This window comes from Neofelis nebulosa, chromosome X (genome assembly GCF_028018385.1).
Source record: "Neofelis nebulosa isolate mNeoNeb1 chromosome X, mNeoNeb1.pri, whole genome shotgun sequence".
In the NCBI taxonomy this organism is placed as follows: domain Eukaryota; kingdom Metazoa; phylum Chordata; class Mammalia; order Carnivora; family Felidae; genus Neofelis; species Neofelis nebulosa.
Genome location: NC_080800.1, coordinates 42,924,798 through 42,951,730, shown reverse-complemented (window position 1 = coordinate 42,951,730; position 26,933 = coordinate 42,924,798). Strand labels below are relative to the sequence as shown.

Sequence of the window (26,933 nt, the reverse complement as noted above, 5' to 3'; positions counted from 1 at the left end):
TTTTTTTTTACCCTTTAAGTAATCTCTACACCCAACACGTGACTCGAACCTACAACCTCGAGGTCTGGAGTCGCATGCGCCCCCACCATCACCATAATCTACTTTTAAAATATTTCCATCACCCGGAAAAGAAATCTCCTGCCCATTAGCAGTCCCTCCCTGTTCCGGAGGAGGGAGAGCAGGGATTTTGGTCAGTTTTTATTTGGTTTTGTATCACTGTTGATTGATCCCCAAGCCCCACATAGTGCCCCATTGCATATTATATGCTGAGCAACATTCCTGCCCCCAGGGAGTTTGTATTCTAAAAGGTGGAGACAATAAACCAAGTAAATCAGCAAATTATGAGGTCAGCTATCCATTAACATTAGAATTTAGCCTTTATTACCTATTCAGCATACAGCTATTGAGAACCTACTGTGTGGCAAGGACAAACAACTGGGAAAATTGTTACCAAACCCTGGCTGCCAGGAACTTGTCATTCTAGTCAGGAAAACAGACAACAAAGGGGAATCAGCAAAATGTATCTCAACAATAGGTGATAAACATGCAGAAGGGGATTGGTTAATGTTAGGCATTCTTATTATTATTTAATTTTCATGCATTATTTCCAGAGTTTTCCTGAAGCGCCAGGCATTGTGATGGGTGTGGGGAAGGAAGGTGGGAGGTGTGGGGGTGGGGAAGTGGCAGCGAACAAAATAGACTAAAATCCCTGCCCTTGGGAGGATTAGATTCTGGAAGTGAGAAGGAGCCAATCAACAAGATAAGCAAGTAAATTATCATGCAGTTAAGGAGAGGATGGGCACACAGCAGGCGCTCAATTAGTGTTAGCTATTAATAGCAAATTACGATTAAATTTATTCAATACACATTCTGGTCTTGGTTCAGTGTGTGGCCTCAGGAAATGCATCATAATGGCTGCTACCTCGGGTCTTTCTGGAAACCCAGGGATGATGACAGTTTGGGGACAGAGGGCGGGTTAGAGGTATCAGTGGGGGGGCTCTGTTGAGTTTGAGCTCTGGAGGTCAGGGTTGGGGGGTGGGGCAGATCCCAGATGGGGATCCACCCGTGGGGTTCTCGGTAGATACGCTGGCTCAGAAAGAAGAGCGCGGGGGGGGGGGCATGATAAAAAGGTAAACTGAGGATGGAGCTCTGCGGTACCCGAAGGCTTGGGGGACAGAAAGAGGGAGAAATGTAGCAGCAAAGATAGACTGAGGGGAGAGATCGGATCGGATTCTGGTAGGTGCCGACGGTGGAACTCATGGAGAGGATTTGCTCTTGAGTAAAAGGCGGGAGGGGGTGCGGTGGTTCAAGGATAACTATCAGGATTGGGGTCCGGGCAGCTGGGAATCTGAGGGTGTTCTCGCCTGAGGCCAGGGACCTATGAGACGGGCTCTGCCCCCTTGGCAAAGGGCACCAGGAGCGATAAGGGGCAGCAGCATTAGTTCCTGGGAGCTCGGCAGGTGCCAGGGGACCCGCATGACGGCCCACTCGACTCTTCCCGCCACCCTGGAGATGCTGGGCCATCACCACCATGGCTGTTTTGTCAGTGCAGGAACAGCGATGCCGGGACAAGCGAGTTGGCGGTGGCGGTGACCAGCCCGAGATCACAGGGCCCACGGGAGATCAACCACAGAGGGGTCTCGCGCTCCCCGGGTGATACCAAGTCACTTGCGGTGGGCCGAGACCTACGAGTGTCACCATAGGGCCTTTGAGACGCTGTGGCCCCACTCGGAGCCAGCTGGCCCATGGTGTGTGGATTCGCCCAGTTGCCAGGGGTGTGCGTCGAGGGGCGGGGGGCACCTGAACTTGAGCCCCTACAAGCCAACATCTGCGCCAGGTCACCCTCCCCTGGACTAAGCTGGGGAGGTGTGGGTGGGGGACCCGCAAGTTTTACCCTAAACTGTCCCCTGACTCTGGCCAGTCCCACTCGTCCAGTTCCTGGAGTCACCCCATTCCCACCTCTCGGGACAGCAGCCCACTTCCCGCCCGGCGTGGACACCGGCACCCAGGACTGTCTCCACAAAGGCGGCTGAGTGAGGGGCTGGAGGTGGCTCCTGACCCCTGAGAATGGGAGGCGATAGGGGAAGGCTCCCCCTCAAAGCCCACCTCTGTTGCGCCCTCACAACCCACCGGGAAAAGGCCTCCCTGCCCGGGGCCGGGGCTAGAGGCTTGGTGGCCCGGCTCACCTCAAGTCCTGAGAAAGATGGTTGCGCTCGGGATGCGCTCGGAGGCAAACCGTCTCAGCTCTCACAGGCCTGACAGATGAGATGCTCCAAACCCCCCCCCCACCTCCCACCCCCCCCCCTGGGGAGGGGGCGGGGAGTTGGAGGGTGGGGGTGGGAGCCGGAGGGGAGAGGGAGAACGCATGCGCGGTAGCCCTCCGGGGTGGGGGGGGCCCTTCGTGGACACGCCCCCGCCTGGGGTGGGGGGCTGAGAGCGGGAGGGGGCATCCAGCCCCAGCTTACCGTGCGCAAAGGCAGCGGTCTTGAGGGTGCGCTGCTAGAGAGCTGCGGGACCTCCTCATGTACCCCTGCCTCCTGCTGCACCTCTCCCTTACCTTGTCCCCATCTGGGATGTGACCTCAAGTTTTCAGTGTGCAGAGGGTGTCAGAGTTTTCACCTGAGCGGCCAGACTTTGGGATATGTATTGACGGGCCTCTTTGAGGCCATCGACCCTGGGCTGCCTCAAGCAAGCTTTTTCAAAGTAACTTGGGGGAGAGCGTTGTGCCCTTGTGCCCATTTCTGAAGGGAAGGAGTTGCAGGGGAGGGATTATTCTGTCAGGGCCTTAGGAATCCGATTTGAAGTGGACAGCTGTCAAAGCATTTCCCAGACTCCCTTGCAGCTATGGCAGTCATGTGACACCATTCTGACCAATCAGATGTATGCTGAGGTTGTTGGGGTGGGGCATCCAGAATGCTTTTTAAAGGGGGATGGCGGAGCTGGCAGCTCAGCCCCCTTCCCCTTCTTCTTTACTGGTGGTTATTTTGGAGTCATAGGTGGCCACGAAGAAAAGTCTAAGAAACTTCAGCCCAGACTCTGTTCTGAGTTGCCAAAGCAATTCTCATTATATGGGAGAAATAAAACGTCCAAACTATCCTCCAATTCCTCATCCCTGGTCAATGGTAGGAACTCCTTCCTCCCAGGAAGTTATCCATGACCACCAAGTCTAAGTATGTTAAACCTAGACTCCCCACCCCCAAATCAGGACAAAAAGAGAGATGGGGAGAGAGGCCTGGTGAGGACACTTCCTGATAGTTTTCTTGCTCACTCAGCCCAGGGTGTAGCTGTGACTGGCTGTGAAGCTATTTCTGAGGCAGGCACATATTTTCCTAGGGATTCCACCATTTAATCTATAGTACAACTAGCCAAGCCACCTGCCCTATTTCCAGTTAGTTCTTTGGATACTGGATGGGCAGGGGGTTGACCAGAGACCCATGCCCTCATTCCTTTGTTACTCCTCAGACCCGTTGGCCAGGGGTATGGGGTTCTGTACCCACTCAAGGTTAAAAGGCTCTCTCCAGGTTTTGTAACAGCTTGTACTTTATTACATATGCAACTCTGCTGTATCTGCCAGTTGATCCCCCTCCCAACAAAGCATCAGCTTAGTGTTATCAGCCCCTCTTGGGACCACTGAGCTACCCTCCTTTCCTTCCAGGGCAGAGTAGATAGAGTCCCTCAAGTAGGCAGTGGGCAGACGGAGATTTACAACTGATCATTACAATCATCTTACAAGTATTTACGCTTAAATCAGCACCCTTGGGGAGTTGAAAAGAGTCTTCAGGATGGGATGGAGTGAGGCTGCCCTTCATCCAGGGCCTCAGAAGGTGGAGAAGAGGAGCACATCCTGGGATTCAGTGTGAGTGGGGCATGTCCTCCCCAAACTTGTTCTGGTGGGCGATGTTCTTCACTTCTAGGAGAGACTGAGGAGGCAAGAGAGGGTAGGTAAGAGAGAGTGAGGACCCCTCCTCTACCTCAGCCAGGAGCTGCCCCCGCACCAGCCCTCAACCACCCTTCTGGGCTATCTCACACGCAGAAGGGTCTCCATTCTCCCCTTACCCAATCACAGAGGGTATGTGTGTGAGGGTGTATGTATGTGCATGCGTTAGAGGGTCTGCCCAGGACCCACCTGGTGGTGGACATAGGCCTCACAGCTGTAACACCAGGTAGACAGATCGACGTAGCTGAGGACCAGTGGGTGTCCTGACCCTTCGTGGTGTTGCAGCATATGGGCACTGACATAACGACCACAGTAGACCTGGGGTTGGAGAGAGTATCGGGCAGGGATCAGCACTCACCTTCAGTTTGCTCCTGGGCCAACCTCCACCCCATCTCCTTCCTCCTCTGCTGCCTACCTGATAGCAAGACAGACACACCCAGTTCTCCTGGAGTGTTCCACAGTCCTGACAAGGTTGGGTCACGTCCAGGCCTGATTCAGGTATGGGACATACTGCCACCAAATGGGGACACCAGGGCAGCGGTGTCACGGCATAAAAGATGGCCTGGAATGGGTGCAACTGAGTAAGCTAGGGACTCCATCTCCCTACTATATGTTCCTGCACCACATGCTCCTATCTGGAGGTGCAAATGGGCAAGAGAAGGAAGCCACAGTCTCCTCCCTGGTCCCTGAGCTCACCTGGTCAGTGTTAGCATGTACTCCAAAGCTCTGAATCAGCATGTCCTGACCTCCAGCTGCCTCTCCCAGTAGCTTATCCTCTTCTGGGATCTGAGATTCTGGTGCCTCCTGGATGTACAGAGGAAAGAAATGTATCTGAGAGGCCAGATTCTTGCCCCTTCTTCCCCCTACCTGGGTGTGGTGGGTCTTACCTGAGCCTTGCAGTTTAGTTCCAAGGTCCTGAGATTCTCAATCAGCTCACTGGGGGATATTTGGGATGTGGCACCTTGCTCAGGTGAGGCTGTGGGAGTCTGGTTGTCAGTACATAAAGCTGGAGGGGTTTGGATCATCTCAGCTCCAACAGCCTCCTCTGAGGTGGTCTGGCCTGCTGTGGCCTCCACTGTGGCTGCCTGTGAGGTGGTCTGGTCCAGCATGGCTTTCTGTGTGGGAGCCTCCAAGGACTGGTCCTGACTGAGCTCCACCGTAGCAGTCTCTGACTTAGGTTGGCCTAGAGTGGACTCTTCCACAGATGATGCTGAGACAGCCTTCTCTGTGCCTGCATCCAGAATGTTCCCTTCTGGTGTGGTCATCCTCTTAGCTGACCCAGGGTTGGTGACTGACTTAGAAAGGGAGGGTTCCTCCTTGTCTTCCACCTCTGGAACCATGGGAGGGAGATCCTTGAGTGTGGGTGCTATCCCTATCCTACCTCTGACCCCTGCCCTCCCCTGAGCCCCCGTTGCCCCAGTTCCCCATGCCCACTCACTCATGACCCGTAAGCTGCGCCAGTATCTGCGATGGACTTGGATGGTCTCGGTGATTGAGGCCAGGGCCCCTGATAGTGGGGGCCGCGACAAGGTCAGCAGTGGTGGTGGGTCCCCAAGGAGGGAGCGGGTACAGGCAGCCATGGACTCCGAGATGGATGTCAGGTTATAGCCACCCTTCAAGAGAAAGGGGAGGAAAAGGTATGATGGGGGGCCCTCATGGAATCTGGGAGGCAAGATGTTCTGTCTCCCAATCTCCCTTTGGGGCCCTGCACGGCTGTCAGAGGGGCAGCACCCATTGTGTGAGGTGGTTGTTGAGGGTGATGTAAAGTACAACATAATAATTATCACAATAATACTGAGGCAACATTAATAACAGCGGAGATTTATTAAGTGCTTGCTGTGTGCCAGACCCTATTCTAAGCACTTTATGTGTATCGACTCACTTAATCCTTACAACCACATGTGCTCAATCTGTACCGGAACCCCCTTCTCTCACATTCTATAGGAACCCCAGTCTCTGCTCTTTCTACAGATAAAGAAACTGAGGCTTAGGGTGGCTAGATGATGCATCGGAGGCCCTAACAGCTGATTAGAGGCAGCGCTGGGGTTGGGGGCTGGGCTATCCAATGGAAGAGTTCATGTTCTTAACCATTCCCTTGCCCTGCCACAAGCATTCCTGGGCACACTGTGGGACTTTATAACAGCCAGTTAATCTCTGTGAGTGATTGCCCTTATCTGCAAAGTAGTGAGTGATTGTCCTTATCCGCAAAGTAGTGAAAACAGCAGCACGTAAGGCTGGCAAGAGGGTTAAGCTAGTGTGTGATGACTCACAACGATGAGAAACTACTTATACATTGCTCACCATATGCCAGGCACTTTTCCACGAGTAGCCGGCCCTATTTTACAGATGAAGAAACTGAGGCATGGGGGGCAGGGGCACTGAGTAACTTACAAAAGGTCAGTGAATTTACTTTGTCTTGGGAGCTTGCTAGAGGCAGTTCAGGTAGTGATAAAAAGCTTCGATGCTAGAGCCAGGCTGCTTGGGTTCAAGCCCTGGCTCTGCCATTATTAAATGTATGACCTCTGGCTGGTCACTATGCTTCTCTGTGCCTCAGTTTCCCTGATCTTGAGAGAGGAAAATGACGAGCAGACTACCTCAGCAGGCTTTGTCAAATAAGTGAATTAACGATACACACAAAGTTCCAAGAAGAGTGTTTTGCACATACTGAGCACTCAAGTTTGTCCAGATAGTGGTATTATTAATGCCCAGTATGTGCCAACAATTCCAGGTGGGGATACTCAAAGCAGATTTTAGGAAATTGTCCCGAGTGTCACAGCCAGCCAGCAGAAAGGGCAGGACTTCAAGTTGTCCAAACCACCCTCCCACCACAGGAAGAGGGACCGAGAGTTACCTCTAGGATTAGGATAATTCGGCCATTGGCAAGGCCCATCAGCAGGTGGGTGAGGTGGGCATAGCCCTCAGGCGACACCTGGCAGCCCCCCAGTGGGTCCCCCCATGCGGCGTCAAAGCCCGCTGAGACCAGCACCAACTCTGGGTTAAACTGGAGCAGGGAGAGAAGAGATGCATGAGTGTGAAGGTGGAGACCTGGGTAGACGGTAGATGAGGGCGACCCAGACACACAGGCACGCAAGTCAGAAAAATGGAGACACGGGACCTGGAGACTGGGAGACACAAGCCCGGAGCCCTGAAAACAGGAAGGGGAGGACGTGGAGACACAAGACAGACAGACTCAGGGTCACAGAGACACAGAAACATGGAGACAGATCAACAGAGCTACCGTGGACACACCAAACACAGACTTAGAGACACAACACAGACATGGAGACATTTCCAGAAATGGACACTTGGGGACATGAGGCAGAGTCATAAGACTGAGACATGAAACTTGGAGACTCCGATGTCAAGAGATGGTAAAATGGGACATATGTATACAACACAGGGTTTTATACACACGGTGGCAAAGAGAGATGCACGCATACTTCCATCATAGAAGGTGACAACGCAAGTGCCACACACAGAAAATGGTCACCTACCCACATACAATCACACAGTAGCATACAGACTGAACTAACATCGTAGTAATCGCACACATACAAACAGTATCTCACAGAAGGGACAGTGAGCTACAGCCATCCCTGCATAGATACAACCACACACCTGCCATTACCAAAGTCACAACAGGCACACACGTGATTGTGCCCACAGGAGGTGGCTGCTTGCACACACACACAGTCACACACGCACAGAAGGGAGTCACAGCTGCTGTGCACAGCCAGACACACGTACACATCTGAACATGCACGTCTGCAGAGGTCATGGAGCTGGTACTTCATCTGCCACACACACACACACACACACACACACACACACACACACACACTGCACACAGACAAGTTGGTCACCTACAGCCACTCAGGCAGAGTCAGGCAAATATATACAGGCCACTGCCAGTCAGAGACACACGAACAGCTGTGGCAAACAGGCAGAGAGATGACTGTCACATGCATCCTCCCACATGCAGAAAGCCACACACCAGCTGTCACACGGAGAGCAACGTGCAGTGACATACGGTATCACAGGAAAGAAACGGTGGTGACAAAGAGCCATTTGTGCAGCCTCATGCACATACTTAAGCTCCTCCCTGCCTTGCACATTCGGTTCCACAACGATGGCTATCTCATGGGGCTGCCATCACACACAGACAGGCACTAGTGATGCTGCATGCCTAGGACACGTATACGTATATAGCTAGGCACACGAAGACGACCCACATGTACCCAGAAGTCCCTTACAGTTATGCACAGAGAAGGCAATCACATGTGGCAGAAACATGCCAAGGCCATCACGACGGCCACCCACAGGCTGTCCCACAGGATCAGTCACCCAGAAGTCAGACATGCACAGACCCGCTGTCATCCACACTGTCATCGTCGCACACATCCTGTACTGTACCTCGTAGGCAATAGGAAGCACCAGGCGATGCCATGCAGCCAGGTAGTCGGCGTCACCCACACGGGGTCCATTCCAGGCCACGTTGACAGTGAAGCCAGTGCCTGCGGCCCGGCCTATCTGGCTGCTGGCACCCTCCTCCCCCATGGGAAAGAAGGTGCCATGGTCATACCGGTGCAGGGAAATGTACAGTACGCTGCCGGGTGGGAAGGGAGACCGTGGCTGGTTAGTGCCTCCCCACTCCCCTGCATGCCTGAGGCATGGCTCACCCACCTTCCAGACCACACCCCAAACCCCTCCCCCAGCCCCTCACCTGGGGTCCTCCTCAAATATGTGCTGAGTTCCATTACCATGATGGACGTCCCAGTCCACTATCAGGATCCTGGGGAGGGAACGGCTCCTCAGTTAACCTGGGATACCGGCCCCCTGGGAAAGGGCAGGGGCTACACCCCTGGGGTCTGTCTGCAGGGGCATTTATTGCTGGTGGCTGAACTCTGGGTCCCTGGGGAAAGCAGTGGGTGGCAGGCTTGTGGGTCCTATCAGAGTAAGGTTGAAAGCCAGAGCCTGGGTCCTGATGTCTTCACTATGGGCCCAAGCAAGTGCTTAGGGCCAGAGCCCTCCCCCACCCCACCCAGTATGGGTAAGTGTGGGGAGCTGGGATCCTGGGCTTCCTGAAGTAAGCACTGGGGACCTGGACCCCAAATTCTGTCAGGATAGCCGTCAGGGGCCAGAAATGATGGAGCAGGGGGACCCTGGACCTTGTTTTAGAACTACCTGGGTGCCACAATCTGGGGGTCCTATTTGGGTAAGCTGTGCAAGGCTAGATCCTTGGTCCTTTTCGGGAGAAGTGCCGGGCAATTGTACTCTTGGGGATGTCTGGGTAAGTCCTGGGGGGCTGCAGCATAGGGCCTGCTTAGTAAGCACTGGGCTGGTGGTGGAGGGGTCCCAGGGAGCCCTCACCGCAGCGCCTGCCCACTGATGGCCTGGGCATGGCGAGCAGCCACAGCCACAGAATTAAAAAAGCAGAAACCACAAGCGGCATCCCGCTCAGCATGGTGTCCTGGGGGACGCACCACAGCGGTACCATTCAAAACCTGGGGGAGGAGCAGGAAGCAAAGATTAGACCACCTGCCCTCACAGCTTTCTCTCCCCTTTATTCTCTTCTTCCGTCCTGCCACTACCCCTGGCTGCTAGGGGCCCCCAGCCTGCAGCCCCCATCTCCCCCCACCGCAATTGCTAGTAAGCAAGGTCTCCGGTGAGCAGGGGTCCTCCTCCCCACTGCAGGCCCCTCCTCTGTGCCCTCAGGCCCAGCCTCACCTCTCAGAGCCACCTCTCTCCACCCACCCCCCCCACATCTCCAGAGCTGGCACCCCACCCCAGGGAGAAGGTACCTCTCCCGCCAGCACAGCCTCCACCAGGCGGCAGACGGCGCCAGTGGCCAGCTGCGCACAGGCAAAGGTGCTGGGGCAGATGTAGATGGAATCAAAGTTGGAACCCTCGCGGTGCAGCTCCCGGGTTTTCATCTTCTCTGTGGCCCGCAGACGACCCACGTACTCAGCACTGGAGGCACAGACAGGGCACAGGGGACAGCCAGCTGGTTCCGTCCCCTCCACGGCCCCTCCCGTGTCCCACAGTGGGCCCCACCTACCAGAGAGGGAGAGCCCGTGCTCCGGCCCCCAGGAGCCTGTGTGCACTGAGGACCCACCCCCACCCCAGGCATGGGGGTCTGACCTGTGGCAGGTGAGCAGTTCGGCTTCCGTGGCGGGACGTGCGGGCAGCGCGAGGCAGCGCCCCGCAAGGCCCAGCTCCTCCAAACGCTGCATGATTCGTAAGACTCGCTGAGGCATCTCTGGGTGGTGGCTGGGGTCGGGGGACAGGAACCAGAGGCAGGGCTTAGTGCTTGAGGAGGGGGAGGGGTCTCCCCGAGCACTTAGCTGGTGGCCCTCCGACTGCATACTTGTCCCACAAGTTGTGGTGACCCATCATCCGCTGGTCATAGACCAGCCCTGTGCGAGCCTGTAGCATGGGCCACGTCAGGATTGGGAGCGCTGGGGGCCGCCACAGTCCCTCTTCATCCTTCTCCTCTGCGCTATCTTCCTCCAGGATGTCCTCCTCCGGGGTCTCAACTGCAACAGGAGGCCACATTCACCCCACTCCCCCACCCTGGATCCCTGTGATACTCTGGAACTTAGTTTACCCAAATGTATAAGGGGTGAGAGGCCTGAAACGGGGGTCAGTGAGAGAGGAGGCCTGACCCTCCCCCACCAAGGGGCCCCAGGAAAGTGAGTGGGGTCTGGAAGAGAATCTCTCCCAAGGGCTCATGCCATGCTTGACTCCCCACCCAGCCCCCTCCCTGCCTCCTACCTGATCTTACAAGGACCTCCCAGAAGGGCTCCAGGGCTTCCAGAGCGCAGCACAGTGACACCAGGGCACTAGAGGGCAGGGGAGGGGAAAAGTGACCAAACAGCTAATGGGTAGACAGTGAGGGTCCTGCTTCTTCTCCACCTGGGCTCACCTTGGGCAGGGGGCGCCAGGGGACTCCAGTATGGGGCAAGGGTCTCCCAGAAGGGTGTGGAGTGAGGCACTGACGCCCTCAGCCAAGGAGCGAAGGTTGTAGCCACCCTGGGAAAGAAGGGTGTGTGTGTGGGGGGTATTAGGAAAGAATCAGGTGTTACCAGGGAAGAACAGTAATAGTAATACTAGGGCGCTGACTACGTATCCAGCAACGAGGAATCTGAAGGGTGACTTACATTTTGTACACCGAACAGTGCTATGAGGTGGTCACAATTATCATGCCCATTTTACATAAGGAAAGCAGAGGCACAAGGAGGTTCAGGGACCTAGGTGAGGTTGTCCAGCTATTAAGTAGAAATGCTGGGACAGAAACTCCTGCCTGACCTGAAAGCTTGGCTCTCACGTCCTCCTGGATCCGTGGGCTGAGAGATGAAGTAATGTCACTCACCTCCAGAGACAGGATCAGTTTGCCTTCTGCCAGACCCATAAGCAAGTGGGTTAGCTGAGCGAACCCTGCTGGAGTGGTGGCCATCTCGCCCTGGGAGGGACGTGGAGGGTCAGCCTGGCTCCATGCAGCCCCCTTCCACCCATGAATCATCCCAGGGAGCCTGCCTTACCTTGGGGTCCCCTTGAAGGGCATCAAATCCAGCAGCCACCAGGACCAGCTGGGGCTGGAACTGAGGGGGAAAGGGACTACATGAGGCCAGGTGCCCTCACGGCCCATCCCTCAACATCGTTCCTGTCCCAACACCCCCCAGACTCCTAGGACCTCAAGGGCGACCGGCAGAAGGAGGTGCAGGAAAGCGGCAATATAGTCGGCATCTCGCATCCCCACCTGCAGACAGAGCGGCATGATGGGGACGTTCTGCCCCCTGCCCCAAACTGGCTGAGAGGCAGGGGTGGGTCCAATTTGGGGGGCAAAGGGCAGGCAGACACTGACCTGGTTCCAAGGCACATTGATGGTATATCCCTGGCCATGACCAAAACCTATGGTGGACCAGTTAGAGGCCTTAAGGTGGGGCCAGAACCGACCCTGCTCATAACGGTGGATGGAGAAATAGAGGACGCTGGAGGGAGAGAAAAAAAAAAAGAGGTGGGGGGCAGTTGAGAGTCAATCTTCCCCCAGACACCCCCAACCCACAGCTCCACTGTTCACTCAGCCACTCGTTCATTCTCTCATTAATTTCCTCATTAACTACTTAATCTATGCATTCATTCATTCTTCCATTCAGTCGCCAACTTACCGATCCTCTGATTCACTAATTCTCCCATTTATTCATTACTCCACTCACTCATTCATTTTGATCTACCGAATGCCTCCCTTGGCAAACACTGCTGCCCTCCTCAGTGCCCATTCAGTTCTAGTTCTGAGACCCTGAGGGCTCCGGGATCTCTCCCAGCCCCCAAGGGCTCCTGCTGTGGGGGACTCAAAAATCATACCAGCCTGCCCCTACCCCTGTGACCAAGGTGGTGGCAGCAGGGCAAATCCTGTGATGTTGTGATGTTGGAGACCCACAGGGGACATATAGCTCTTAGCTGGCAGGATCCAACTAAGGTGGAAAAGCATCAGGCCCAACCGGGAAACTTAGCGTTTCCCCTGAAGGAAGTGTGGGGACTCAAGGGCTAGGGGCTAGGAGGCATGGGACTTGGTTCTGTGTGTGTAGCTGAGCTAAAGTGGGGGTGCTGGCGGAGGCTTCCTGAGGCCAGTGAGGGGATCTGTTCCTTCTCTCCAATACTTTACAGGGCACCTCTACTACTTCTTGTATTTTATTTTATTTTTTAATATTGTTATTTATTTTTGAGAGAGAGAGAGAGAGAGAGCGCGCATGCACATAAAAGAGCAAGTGGGGTGGAGGGGCATGGGGGAGTGGGAGGGAGAGTCAGAGAGAGAGGATGATAGGATCCGTCAGAAGCAGGCTCTGCACTGACAGCAGACAGCCCGATGTGGGCCTTGAACTCACGAACTGTGGGATCATGACCTGAGCTGAAGTTGGTCACTCAGCCGATTAAGCCACCCAGACGCCCCTACTTCTTGTATTTTATAGGTGAGAAACTGAGCACCCAGAGGAGTGAAGACTGATACACGGAATGGACACTGAAGACATGAAGGTAGATGTTCTGATAGAAAGCCTAGCAGGAGGCTTTGTGTGGGAGGGCTTCATTCTGACTGGGGTGATCAAAATGAATAATCTCTCCTCTATCTATCCATCCATCTATCTGTTCATCCGCTCCCTGTCTTGTTCCAGAAAGAATTTAAAGCAGCAATTTTTTTTAGGGAAATACAAGAAATAGTGGTAAGCAATAAATCTAGACCAACTTAGTCACATTTTAATAAATGTGGTGGTGAAATTTCATGCAACCGATATAGAGAGATTTTTGAAACTGAATTAAAATATCTAGGAATTAGGGAATGAAACCCATGTCAATGTTCTAGTCTTGAGTAGGTGGGAGATGACTGTTTTACTTTTAGCTCTGATAAATATCGGTTTTAAATTTTTTTAAAGTTTATTTCGGGGCATCTGTGTAGCTCAGTCAGTTAAGTGTCAGGCTCTTGGTTTTGGCTCAGGTCATGATCTCATGGTTTGTGAATTCGAGCCCTGAACTGGGCTCTGCGCTGACAGCGTGGAGCCTGTTTCAGATTCTCTCTCCCTTTGCCCCTCCTACTCCCTCCCTCTCTCTCAAAAAAAAAAAAAAAAAAAAAAAAACAAAAAAAAACACACTTTAAAGCTTATTTATTTATTTTGAGAGAGAGAGAAAAAGAGAAAACATGAGCAGGGGAGATCATAACCTGAGCCAAAATCAAGAGTCAGATGCTTAACTGACTGAGCCACCCAAGTTCCCTCTAAACTTTTTTTTAAAGTTTATTTATTTTGAGAGATAGAAAGCGAGCATGAGTGGGAAAGGGGCAGAGAGAATCCCAAGCAGGCTCCAAGCAGGCTCCAAGCAGGCTCCAGAGCCTATGTGGGGCTGGATCTCACCAATTGTGAGATCATGACTTGAGCTGAGATCAAGAGATGGCACTTAACCAAGTGAACCACCCAGGGGCCCCTAAACCTTTTTTCTTTTAGTAAGTTAACCAGTAGAGGAAGAGAAATACACAGTAGGACAAAAAGATGGTTATCAGGGGAAAAAAGGAATAAAGAAAATATTGGAAGAAAGCCAACCCCATGAGAGCTACCAGAGCCCAAAGAAGAATGAACACCCAGGAAAACTAAGTTTATAAAGCAAATAGCAGGAGGAGGTTTTAAAATAAGTTCCACTAATTTCCAATGAAAGAATGATGGACTGATAGCACAGGTTTACCTCCTTGCTCTCCCACAATCCCAGTCAGAAGATAGTAAAGGGAATTTTAAACAGGTATCCCAGAAAGACAGAGAATGGAAGAAAGGATGTTAGACAATTAGAGACTTCAACAAATCTCTGGAAAATAGTCTTTGAGGCTCCAGGGGCCCTGGGGGGCCCTCTCTCGTGCTGAGCAGGCCAGGGAGGGCACCCCAGATAACCTGAGGTTTCCCTTCTGGAGAAATCAAGTACAGATCCAGGTCAATGCACACAAAATCAATTCTGAATAGCTAATTCACTGAATGACCAATTCACTAGGTTTACTTCTTTTTTTAAGTATAGTTTTTTTATTTTGAGAGAGACAGAGAGAATGAGTGGGGTAGGGGCAGAGAGGGAGGGAGAGAGAATTCTAGGCAGGCTTTATACTGTCAGTGCAGAGCCCTACACGGGGCTTGAACTCATGAACCATGAGATCATGACCTGAGCCAAGTTCACGAGTTGGATGCTTAACCCACTGAGCCACTTAGGTACCCCTCTTTATTTCTTTTAACTACTTAACTTTAGTTTACCTGTTTTTGTCATCTCTGTAATAGTATTTTAAGGCCTGATCAATTTGTCTCCATCCAGGACCCTGCTGATGGAGTTAAGAGCCTGAGGGATGGGGAACTAGGAGATTGAAGGGGAGGGATAAGTGGTTTTTTTTCATTTATACTTTCTTATTCATGAGAAAGAATGCATTGAATATATTCACAATTTTTCATATCTGTGGATATCATCAATGATATATCCACAAAAGAACACAGTTATAGCCTCCAATGCATTTACTAAAACAAAAAGAATGATTAATGACATTAGAGAATTCTTGTTAATTTGCTTAGAAATTATACTATGGCGGGGTGCCTGGGTGGCGCAGTCGGTTAAGCATCCGACTTCAGCCAGGTCATGATCTCGCGGTCCGTGAGTTCGAGCCCCGCGTCAGGCTCTGGGCTGATGGCTCGGAGCCTGGAGCCTGTTTCCGATTCTGTGTCTCCCGCTCTCTCTCTGCCCCTCCCCCGTTCATGCTCTGTCTCTCTCTGTCCCAAAAATAAATAAAAAGACGTTGAAAAAAAAAATTAAAAAAAAAAAAAGAAATTATACTATGGCTATGCTTTTTTAAAAATTCAAAATATATGCTCTATGTTTTAAAAATACACTCTAGAATATTTAGAGAAAAAATGATATGGTATCTGGGATTGACTTCAAAATATTACAGGAGGATGGCAGTGAGGGCAGGTACTGATGGCCAATTGAGTTGATAAATGTTTTTTCTTAAGTTTATTTATTTTTTGAGAGAGCAGGGGATAGGCAGAGAGAGAGGGAGAGAGATAATCCCAAGCAGGCTCCACTCTGCCAGCGTGGAGCTCGAGGTAGGGCTCAAACCCAGGAACCTTGAGATTATGACCTAAGCCGAAATCAAAAATCAGAAGCCCAGGGTGCCTGGGTGGCTCAGTCAGTTAAGCATCCAACTTCGGCTCAGGTCATGATCTCACAGTCCGTGAGTTCAAGCCCTGCATTGGGCTCTGTGCTGACAGCTCAGAACCTGGAGCTTGCTTCGGATTCTGTGTCTCCCTCTCTCTCCGCCCCTCCCCAACTTGCGCTCTGCCTCTCAAAAATGAATAAATGTTAAAAAAAAATTTTAATATTAAAAAAAAGAATTGGAAGCCCAACCAACTGAGACACCCAGGCACCCCAAGTTGACAAATCTTGAAGCATTCAATTCAAGAAGACAGAAATGGACAAAAGAACACAGGATGAAGAAATTAATAAAGATTAAGCAGAAAAAAATAATGAAATAAAAAAAAAATAAAACAGTGGAGATGGCCAAAAAAGCCAAAACCTGGATTTGAAAAAATAAGTACAATTGACAAGTGTTTGGCAAGGCGGAGGGTAAAACAAAGAGATGCCATCTCAACACCAGACCTCCTTTTCTCTCTCTCAAAAATAAACTTGAAAAAAAAGGAATTATAGGGTCACCTGGGTGGCTCAGTCAGTTAAGCATCTGACTTCAGCTCAGGTCATGATCTCACAGTTCGTGAGTTCCAGCCCCACATCCAGCTCTCTGCTGTCAGCTTGGAATCTGGAGCCTGCTTTGGATTCTGTGTCTCCAGCTCTCTTTGCCCCTCCCCACTTGCTCTCTCTCTCTCTCTCTCTCTCTCTAAAATAAATACATATTTTAAAAAGATGAAAAGAAAAAGAACAGACCCCCATTTTTCTGGCATTTGGAAGGACCCCATCTAATACATGGCTTCCTGCCCACACTCCCTAAAGTTGAGACCTGTCAGTGGACACTTCCTGCCCCAATCCTAGGAAATACCTTTCAGGAAACAGACTCCCATGCACCACAGTAGAGCAGCCCCACGACAGCCACCTTCAACAGTGCTTTATTCTTTGGTATAAATGCCAATTAAGAATTGCTAGATATTCGAGGAAAACTGAGGAAATCTTAAAGCATATCTTTCTCTTTCCTTATAAAAATTTTTAAAAGTTTTATTTTTGGAAGAGAGAGAGAAAGAGAGGGGCCGAGGGAAAGAGAGAGAATCCCAAGCAGGCTCCATGCTCAGCATGGAGGCCAATGTGGGGTTTGATCCCATGGCCATGAGACACAACCCAAGCTGAAATCAAGAGTCAGATGCTTAGCCAACTGAGCCACCCAGGCGCCCCTCTTTTCTTTTTTTTTAAATGTTTACTTATTTTTGAGAGAGAGAGAGACAGAGACAGAGTGCAAGCAGGGTAAGGGGAGAGAGAGAGGGAGACACAGAATCTGAAGCAGGATCTAGGCTCTGAGCTGTCAGCACAGAGCCCAATGAGGGGCTTGAACTCACAAGCGGGGAGATCATGACCTGAGCCAAAGTCAGACGCTTAACCACTGAGCCACCCAGGTGCTCCTCTTTCTTATTTCTTCTTTATTTTTTAAAGTTTATTTATTTTTGAGAGAAAGAAAGAGCATGCACAAGTGGGGGAGGGGCAGAGATAGAGAGGGAGACACAGAATCTGAAGCAGGCTGTAGGCTCTGAGCTGTCAGGACAGAGACTTATATGGGGACTGAACTCACGAATGGTGAGATCATGACGTGAGCTGAAGTTGGATGCTTAACTGACTGAGCCACCCAGGCACCCCCCTCTTTCTTTTTTTAAAAGAATCTTTAGGTTTTATTTTATATTTAAAATAGGCTTCACATCCAGCATGCAACCCAGTGTGGGGCTTGAACTCACAACCCTGAGATCAAGACCAGAGCTGAAATAAAAAGTCAGACACTTAACCGACTGAGCCACTCAGGTGCCCCAAAGCACTTCTAATTACTATTATATAAAACCATGCTAAGAGGGGTGCCTGGGTGGCTCAGTAGGTTAAGTATCCAACTTTGGCTCAGGTCATGATCCCATGGTTCATGAGTTCAGGCCCATATAAGGGAGCTTGAGCCCTGCTCTGGGTGAGCTCAAGCCCTTCTTCAGGCTCCATACTCTCGTGATCTTTCTCTCAAAAATAAATAAATAAAAATGAAATAAAATAAAAAAATTAAAAAGCATGCTAAGGAATGAGAGGGCATAGAAAGAGAGAGGAAGAAAGTGCTTTTGGAGATTAAAAGAATGTCTAAATACTGAATTCAACAGAAGGGCTTGAAGGTAAAATTGAGGAAATCTCCCGGGACACAGAGCAAAAGGAAAAAGAACACACAAGAGAACACACACACAAAACAGACCAGACAGAATACTGTAGAAGAAAGCATCAAAGAACTAATAGAAGAAAACGTCTAAGGATTTCAGAACAGCATGAGTCTTCAGATGTAAACTGTCTACCTACTGCTAAGCAGAATGAAGGGGCCAGGGTGAAACTTCAGAACACTGGGAATAGAGAGAAGAACCTATAATCTTTGGAGAGGGAAACAGATTACTCAAAAAGGAATAAAAATCAGACATCTGTCAGCAACATCGAATGCTGGAAAATAATAAAGCAATGTCTAGAGAACAGCCAGACTAGATTAAGTAATGGGCCACAGGAGCTCAGAATCTATGGGAGAAAAGGGGATTTTAGGTAGTCGGTATGAAAGAAGGGAGGATGAAACAACTATTTACCAGTGTCCCTACTGACAAGGACCTGCTCAATCACTTTCTGCAGGAAGGGTGAGCTGGTACCACCTTTCTGGAGGGAAGTCTGGCTGTAGACCCTAGACTTTTAAAGCACACTGACCCTCTGACCCAGCAATCCATTATTGGAAATTTTACACTCAGAGAAGTGTAAAATTATGTATTTTTAAATTACATATTATAAAAATTACATATATATGTGTACGCATATGTGCATACACACACATATATATATGTGTGTGTGTATATATATATACATATATATATATATATATATGTATATATATATAGTTACATATTTTGCCGTAGAACTGTCTGTTAGTAGCAAAAAATGGAAAGCACCATAAATGTCCCAGGGATAAATGACCAGAGGTACAGCCATAAAATGGAATACTCAACAGCCCTTATAAAGACAGAGGTGTTTTTAAGAGGCACTAACACGGAGAGGTGTGCATGACGTGGCTAAATGCAAAAAGCAAGTTGCCACAGAACAGAGGATTGTCCCATTAGGCAGTGTGTTAATGATAATAATGAATATTCATACATCTAAAGGAAAAACTCTGTTTTAAGAATATAACCTAAACTATCAACAGTTATTTTGGAGGTTATAGGAATTATAGGAGACTCACTGCTTTAGACATTTCTAAATTATTAACTTTTTAAAAGTTTATTTATTTATTTTGAGAAAGAGCATGAGTGGGGAAGGCACAGAGTGAGAGGGAGAGAGAGAATCCTAAGCAGGCTCCGTGCTGCCAGCATGGAGCCCAACACAGGACTCTAATTCAGGAACTAAGAGATCATTACCTGAGCCGAAACCAAGAGTTGGATGCTCAACTGACTGAGCCACCCAGGCACCCTTGTATTATTTAGTTTTTTAAATAATTTTTCAAAAATGTTTTATTTATTTTTGAGAGAGATAGAGAGAGAGAGAGAGACAGCATGAGCGGGGAAGGGGAGAGAGAGAGGGAGACACAGAATCCAAAGCGGGCTCCAGGCTCTGAGCTGTCAGCACAGAACCCGACATGGGGCTGGAATTCATGACCCGCGAGATCATGACCTGAGCTGAAGTCAGACACTTAACCGACTGAGCTACCCAGGTACCCCTATTTAAGTTTTTTATACAAGCACGTTGCAGTAGTCATAATCAGAAAGATAAAGTACTAATTTGAAGTTTACTCCAGCTCCAAGGTAAACTGGTGAACAAGATCTCCCAACATCTGTTGACTCAAATCTCATCTCTTCCACTCCTTCTCTGTGTGACCTTGTAACCTGTAAGCCTCAGTTCCCCCAGCTGTAAAATGGGGGACCCAACAGATCCTGCCTCAGACTGACCTTAAGAGAGAAAGCAGACACGCAGAGAGCAGTACAGAACCTGGTTCCAAGTTGGGCCCAATGAGTATGAATGCCTTTCCTTCCTGGGCCCCTTCTGGCTGGGCCCGTAAAGGTGGGGGGTGGCTGGGAGTCTAGCATCTAGGGTGTCACTTGTGGCATACCTGGGGTCCTGGTCAAAGGTGAACTGGGTTCCTTGACCGTGGTGAACATCCCAATCCACGATAAGGACCCTGTGAGGAGGACAGAGGAGGATACTATGTAAAAGAATCAAGATGTATCTGGGGAGGTGCCCAGACCAGAATACTCTACCCCATGCCACCCCCATCATACTCTCCCTGCTACTTGCTGCTTACCTCTGAATGTCATGCTTCTGTTGAGCGTAGCGGGCAGCCACGGCCACGTGGTTGAACATGCAATACCCATCCATAAGACTGTGCTGGGCGTGGTGTCCAGGAGGCCTGGGGAGGACAGGGAAGGCCACAGATTGGGGGTAGGGGGCCCTCTTCTGCAGAGATGGACTCTTCCCCCCTCTCCAATTCTGGGCCACCAACTCCCCCAGTGTCGATGCCTGCAAATCTGCCAGGAACTGAGTAATTGGGGCCCCCAGACTCTCACCCCCACTCTACTGCTCTCTCCCTAAAGGATATTTGACAACATTCATTAAAATTATCAGTGCATAGTACTCACTTCAGCAGCACATATACTAAAAGTGGACCAGTACAGAGAAAATTAGCACGGTCCTTACACAAGGATGACACACAAATTTGTGAAGCGTTTCTTCACTATATTGTACACCTGAAACTAATATAATGCTCTATGTTAACTACACTGGAATCAAAGCTTCAAAATATAAATGAATAAATAAATAAATAAATAAATAAAGTAAAAATTGTCAATACAGACACCCTCACACCCATTCTGCTCTTGGGGATGTAGCCCACAGTTCATATAACAAAAAAGGTGAAATAACATATTTATAAATGGATAATGGCATTTGCTATGACGTGTTTTGGAAACAGCAAATGATTGGGGAGAACCAAAGTGCCTATCGCTAGGGGGCTGGTTAACTTCCTGTGCATTTGCAGTGGCATTCTATGCAGGTCTAAGCTATCTACTGTTAGAGGAAAGCTTTCCAAAGTGTAGAAGTGAAAAATGCACAGTATGGAAGGAAGCGTGTTTATGGAAGGGTGCATGTTGAGTGCAACTCCATTTGTGGCTAAAAAAGGGGAGGGAGAGGAAAGGCTGTATCTTCTGCATTTCATCAATTCTGGGATGCCAACGATGCTAAGATGTGCAGTGATTTCACATGCCAATGATAAAACAAAATGCTGCTAACTGAATTCTGAGACACCATTGTTAAGATGAACCGGGATTTCAAGATGATAAAACCTAGATCTTAGCATTGATGGAATATGGCATTTACTCCATGAACAGGCACAGAATGTTTCTGGGAGGACACATGAGTCACTGGTTACAATGACTACCTCCAGGAGAGGAAGCAGGTTGTGTGGGAGGATGGGGGTTGGGGCCTTTTTGTACCCACTTTTGTACCTTTTGACTCTTGAACCATGTGAATATACTACCCATACCAATACATTTTACATTTGAGGGAAGGAATTTATTTCAAATATACAAAGCCAAATGCTGGTGGGTCCTACCTGATGATGGCCATGCCATTCTGTATCTCCTTCCCCAGGACAGCATCCACCAGCCTGAGGACAGAGCCTGAGGCCAGGCAGGCACAGGTATAGGAGTTCTGAAGAGACAATGGGAGCCATAGAGAGAGTAAGGGGGAGGGCAGTCCTGTCCACTCAGCTGCTCCTCCCCAGGATGGGATGGGCATGGGGACGGGAAACCCCAGGATTGCCACCACGCTCCATCCTCACAGCTCTCATCCATACCGGATGCAGATAAACTGAGTCATAGGTGTCTGCTAGGATGCGGAGTTCTCTCTCATTCATGTACTGGGTCGTCTCCATCAGATCAATGTATTCTAGGCTGGCGACAGAGGCAAGATGAGATTCAAGCGCCTGCCTCCCTCCTGGGCCTGAGTCAGGGCCCTGTCCCTTCCCCATATGAGCCCTGGTCAAGTCAGGCCCCCTCAAATGTCAATGAAAGGGAATAGCTGGGATATAGGACACATCCCCTGCTTCTTCCCTAGCCTGCTTAATTTCCAGTAATAGCCCTTGCCCTCTGCTCTAGCCACAATAAATCCTACTCCTAGGCCACTGGCCATACTGTTCCAGCTGTCTATACCTCCCTTCCCTCAGCTTCCCTCTTCATCTGACTCACTCTTTTTCTCAGCTCAGATATATCCCCTCTGCCAAGCTAGCTTTCCTTGAATCATATCACACAAGAGCCCTTACTCTGGGTTCCTACACCTCCTTGGGGGAAACCCCTGATCACCCTGTCCACACATCCAGCATATGTTTACACACTAGACTATAATAACAACAACAGCCTATCATGGGCTGATGACCTAGCAGGCCCTCTGGAAGAGCTTTCATTTACTAGCTCCTATGTGATTGGCAATGACTGTGAGATTAGGAGAGGCTCAGCCACTTGCCCAAGGCCACAGGGCCCATGACATTCCTTCCCAAAGAATCCAGCATGCCCTGGCAGCCTCCTCCCCATCCCTACAAAGTTCTGAAGCCTTCACCTGTGAACCAACATCAGCTCATCCTTTTCAGCAAATCGAGCCTAGGGAGACATAAGAAATAAAGCACTAAGGCACTGGCCACACCCAGGCTCTGCCAGCTTCCGCCCACCACCCAGTGTGTCAGCTGGGGGGACTCACCTGAAAGGACACACAGCGGTCCAGGAGGCCCTCCTGGATCAGCTGTTCCTTGATGGCATGGAGCCGTTCAGGGCCTTCAGGGAAGCTGGGTTGACAAGAGACACCGTCATACACACACACACACACACACACACACACACACACACACAGGGACACTGGTGAGCACATGTGCTCCTGTACATCTTCCTCATCTATCCTTCCACAGCTGCTTGTGCCAGAATCTTCAGAATCATCCCTGGCATTTGTTGGCTCTGCTCTTGTAATATATCCAGAACCTGCCCTTCTCCTTGTCGCCCCCACTGCTGCCACCAGAACCTCCCACCTGTGCTGCTACACTCAGTTCCTCACTGGCCTCTCTGCTTCTGCGCTTGCTCCCCCAGAAGCCCTTCCTCCACACAGCAGCCAGACATTGATTAAAACCCAAATCAGGTCACGTCTCTCCTGTACTTAAAACTTTCTCATGGTTCCCCTCTCATTCAGAGTCAAAGCCGAAGTCCTCTCCATGCCCCAGAAGGTTGTGAATCACTTGCCCCATAGCCTCTCAGATGCTAGGCTCTCCCCCCACTCTGCTTCTCCTGCACTGGTCTCCTCCCTGTTCCTCACCCAAACCAAAGTACTTTTCAGCTATCTTCTTTCCCTGTGTTTTTAAAAACACTCTCCTCCCAGGAGAGTGGCTGGGTGGCTCAGTTGGTTAAGCACCCAACTCTTGATTTCGGCTCAGGGCATGATCTTGCAGTTCATGAGTTCGAGACCCACATCGGGCTCTGTGCTGACAGTTCAGAGCCTGCTTGGGATTCTCTCTCTCTCCCTCTCTCTCTGTCCTCCCCTGCTCTCTCTCTCTCTCTCTCTCTCTCTCTCTCTCTCTCTCTCTCTCTCAAAAAATAAATAAACTAAAAACCAAACCACTCTTCTCCCAGATGTCTCCATGGTTCACTCCCTCACCTCCTTCAGATCCTTGCTCAAAGATCAGTGAGGCCTTCCCTGACCATCTTATTTAAAACCAATTCCCCTTGGGGCACCTGGTGGCTCAGTCGGTTGAGCATCCAACTTTGGCTAGTGTCACGATCTCATGGTTTGTGGGTTCAAGCCCCGTGTCGGAGCCTGGAGCCTGACTCAGTTTCTGTGTCTCCCTCTCTCTCTGCCCTCCCTGCTCACTCTCTCTCTCAAAAATAAATAAACTTAAAAAAAAAAACGGATTCCCCTCAACCACATTTTCTGCCACTCTCCTTCTTGCATCAGTGTTTCTAGGCAGCACCTCTTTCTAACACACTCGACATTTGCCTTTTGTTTACTGTCTTCTCCCTCCAAAATGCAATCCTCATGAAGGCAGGGGTTCCATTTGTTTTGTCTACTGTGGTGTCCCTAGCTCTTCAGAAGATGGTAGGTATGTATTCAATAGTGAAGTCTTTTGCCATCATGAGTCTTCTGTTGGGACAGAGGAGACCAATACTAACCTGCTAAATACGTTAAGTATGATAGTGAACGAACGATGACACAAGTTGGGAATATCCCAAAGATCAGGTGGGTGGCCAAGCAAAGCCCTCCGTGAGGAAGTCTCTTTGAGAGGTGAATGTTAACAGGGAGAGGAGAAGGTGGAAACGAATCTCTGAAAAAGGGACCAGCCAGGGTAAAGACCCAAGCTGAGAGGGCCTGGCATGTTGGAAGCACAGCAAGGGGACCAGTGTGGGTGAAATGAAGAGAAGCGAGTGAGGGGGAGGATTGGCTAATGAGGTCACCGAAGTGGTGTGGAGCCAGATCATGTGGAACCTTAGAGGCCAGAATGAAGAATGTGGACTTTACCTTGAGGGCAACGGCAAAATCCTGAAGGATTTTAAGAAAGAGAACATCACTGAAACTAACATAACATCGTATGTCAAACATACTTCAATTTAAAAATGTAATTAAAAAAAAAAAAAGAAAGAGGGGCGCCTAAGTGGCTCAGTTGGCTCAGGTCATGACCTCACGGTTCATGAGTTTGAGCCCTGCATCGGGCTCTCTGTTGTCAGCACGGAGCCTGCTTTGGGTCCTCTGCCTCCCTCTTTCTTTCTGCCTCCCACCCTCCCACTAAAAATAAATAAAAACACTTTTAAAAATTAAACAAAAAGAATGATAACATATATTTTTTTTGGCTTCTTTGTGAAGAACAGACAGCAGGGCTGAGGGCTGAGGATGGAAGCAGGGGGCCAGTGAGGAGGCCTCCGAAAGTCTAGGGGAGTGATGGTGACGGTGGCAGTGGAGGCAGTGAGGAGAGGTCAGATACTGAATACACTTCCAACACAAAGCCAAAAGAATTTGCTGATGGATTGACATGTGTGTGCAAATGGGAGGTATAATTCTTCCAGTTCAGCATGAGTGTCCTTTCTTCAACGAAGCCTTCTGTGAACCCTGGATGCTAGTCTAGGGACCTCTATTAAACACTCTTGAATACCCTGGTCTTAGGTCATCCTTCATTAAACACCTCACACCACTGTTGGCTGTTTAATGATTGGCTCTCCTACTCAGCTATAAGCTCCATTAGAAGGGACCCTGTATGTCCTGTCTGATGTCGGTGTTACCAACTCCCAGAACACAGTGAATACTCGGTAAGTGTTGGCTAAATGGAATCTTTTCAAGCCTACGCCTCACCTCTCTAAATCATGGGCTTCCAGTCTCTAGGCTAGCGTAAGAATGGATTCATTCTTGCTAATGGGCTCTAAGTGTGTCTATTTGTGTGTTTGTGTCCCTCCAGGGGACAGCCTGGAGGAGCCAGCCTCACCTGTCATCCCAGAGGCAGTGGAATTCATTTAGCTGCTCATCGAACACCAAACCAGTGCCAGACAGTGTCTTGGCCTCAAGGTTCAGATCCTGCAGGGAAAAAAATGGGAGACACCAATCCATTCAGGGCCTGAGTCAGAAGGAACACACTATACTGTCCAGGAGGGTGAACCACAGGGTTTTGATTGTCACAAGAGGTGAAATCCATTGAGGCCAGGCCACTCTCACCAGCCTTCGCAGGTCCATGATTAGGTCTTGCTCTGCTGCTTGGCTGAGCTTCTTCATTCTGCCTTTCTTCTTTACCTCTGCTAGACTAGGGCTGGAGGAGAGTATGGCACCCTTCTTAACACCTCGCTTCTGCCAAACAGAGAGAAGGGTCAGATTCCAGTGCACGGCCCACTGCTCCTCCCCCTGGATCGGGCAGGTCTGGGGCCTCACCGAGGTGACGCTGGAGTCGTGGGGGGGCGAATGGGGGTTATGCCTACTCCTTCGCTGCCTGGTTGAGGTGGAATCCTGGCCCGTGGAGGTCATGGTCGGGGAGACTTCACCCCTGACGCGGTTCTGGGCGGTGGGATGGAGGTGACCATGAACCAGCTGGAGTGCCCGGAGGACCCCACACCCCAGCCCCTTCCCAGGCCCCGCCCCCTATACAGTCTCCATCCCTTCTGCTATCCTATTCCCCACTGCCTTCTACGCTCCGCCCCTTTCAAGGCCCTCTCCTTCCACTGGGGTGTCAATTCCACCTGGTCCCGCCCATCCTACCAGGCTCCACCCCTTTAACACTATTCTTTCCCCTCGAAAAGTATTGCCCCTTCGCTGAGCAATAAACCCCTAGGCTCAGTGCGTCCTAGGGCCGGCCCTTTTCAGCTAATCACCACCCCTTCCGCTCCCCCAAGCCCCATTCCCAGACTCTCATTCCTCCAAGCCTCGCCCAGACCCCACCCCTCCACAAATCTGCCCCTTCCAGCTAATCTCCGAGGATAATCACCCACCCTTTCACTCAGCCAGACTCAGACCCAGCTCCGGCCCGGACTCCACCCTTAACGATCCACTTAACTCCACCCCTTATCGGGCCGGACCCACACCTTCCACTTGGCCAGATCCCGCCCCTAACGTTTCCACAAGCCCCACTCCTCAGGGGACTGCCCCTTTCCTAGATCCCGCCCCCTGCTCAAATCCTACCCCTAAAGCTCCATCAAACCCCTTCAGCCAGTTTCGGGCCGCCTACCGTCAGTCCCCTCCCCCTTTCCGCCCCCTGCTGTCGACGCCGACCAATCGCTTCAGCTCCACTCACTGGGCGTGGCCCTTTTCTCAAACTCCGCCCATGGCTCACGCTGCGAAATGTCTGGCGACCCGCCGGGCGGCGAGTGCTTGAGGCCCGCTTTTCCATTGGGCCGGTTTCTCTACTACCCGCCCAATCCCGCCCACACTGCGTCCCGGAAAGCAGGGCTGCGCCTCTCCTGCAGGCCACACCTCCCGCGAGCTCACAAATGCCGTCAGCGCGTCAGAGCGCCGACGCTAGCCGTGCGGCGCCTGCGTAAGCCTGCGCCGGCGGTTCGAGGCGGTGCTCAGGCTCAAGCTCGCCCCTCCCCCAGCCACCGCCGCCGTCGTCCTGGTTGCCGTAGCTGCTGTGCCTCCGTCCTTGTCCAGTCACCTTGGGAGTTCTCCGGACCCGAGCCTACTGTGCCGTACGATGACTCGAGAGCAAGCAAGCAAACAAGCGAGAGAATTAGAAAGGGGCGTCCCGTCTCCTCCCGGCGGCTTCCCGCGCGGCGCGCTGTGA

The 26,933-nt window shown here is 50.7% G+C and overlaps 1 protein-coding gene and 1 non-coding gene across 7 annotated transcripts; one reads left to right on the top strand and one right to left on the bottom strand.

Moving 5' to 3' along the window:
• Positions 1 to 3,522: 3,522 nt before the first annotated feature.
• On the bottom strand, positions 3,523 to 26,930 carry HDAC6 (histone deacetylase 6). Of its 6 annotated transcripts, none has more exons than XM_058712231.1 (29): positions 26,805 to 26,930; positions 25,589 to 25,711; positions 25,379 to 25,507; positions 25,152 to 25,240; positions 22,397 to 22,481; positions 22,259 to 22,299; positions 21,501 to 21,597; positions 21,258 to 21,355; positions 19,953 to 20,057; positions 19,761 to 19,829; positions 11,802 to 11,928; positions 11,631 to 11,696; positions 11,479 to 11,538; positions 11,310 to 11,399; positions 10,863 to 10,969; positions 10,712 to 10,779; positions 10,305 to 10,473; positions 10,079 to 10,207; positions 9,739 to 9,907; positions 9,308 to 9,441; positions 8,661 to 8,729; positions 8,351 to 8,543; positions 6,789 to 6,938; positions 5,376 to 5,550; positions 4,825 to 5,267; positions 4,634 to 4,741; positions 4,353 to 4,499; positions 4,127 to 4,255; positions 3,523 to 3,920 (listed from the first exon to the last, which is right to left on the bottom strand). In XM_058712231.1, exons 2-29 carry the CDS (start codon positions 25,679 to 25,681, stop codon positions 3,852 to 3,854), a joined length of 3,408 nt encoding a protein of 1,135 aa, XP_058568214.1. In that variant the 5' UTR covers positions 25,682 to 25,711; positions 26,805 to 26,930; the 3' UTR covers positions 3,523 to 3,851. The 6 variants fall into 6 exon arrangements, with proteins under 6 accessions (XP_058568214.1, XP_058568212.1, XP_058568215.1 ...); XM_058712229.1 differs by lacking the exon at positions 26,805 to 26,930 and adding an exon at positions 26,445 to 26,538; XM_058712232.1 differs by lacking the exon at positions 26,805 to 26,930 and adding an exon at positions 26,333 to 26,386.
• On the top strand, positions 20,279 to 20,385 carry LOC131503290 (U6 spliceosomal RNA). Its single transcript, XR_009257391.1, has one exon. It is a non-coding gene; the product is annotated as a U6 spliceosomal RNA (small nuclear RNA).
• Positions 26,931 to 26,933: the final 3 nt, after the last annotated feature.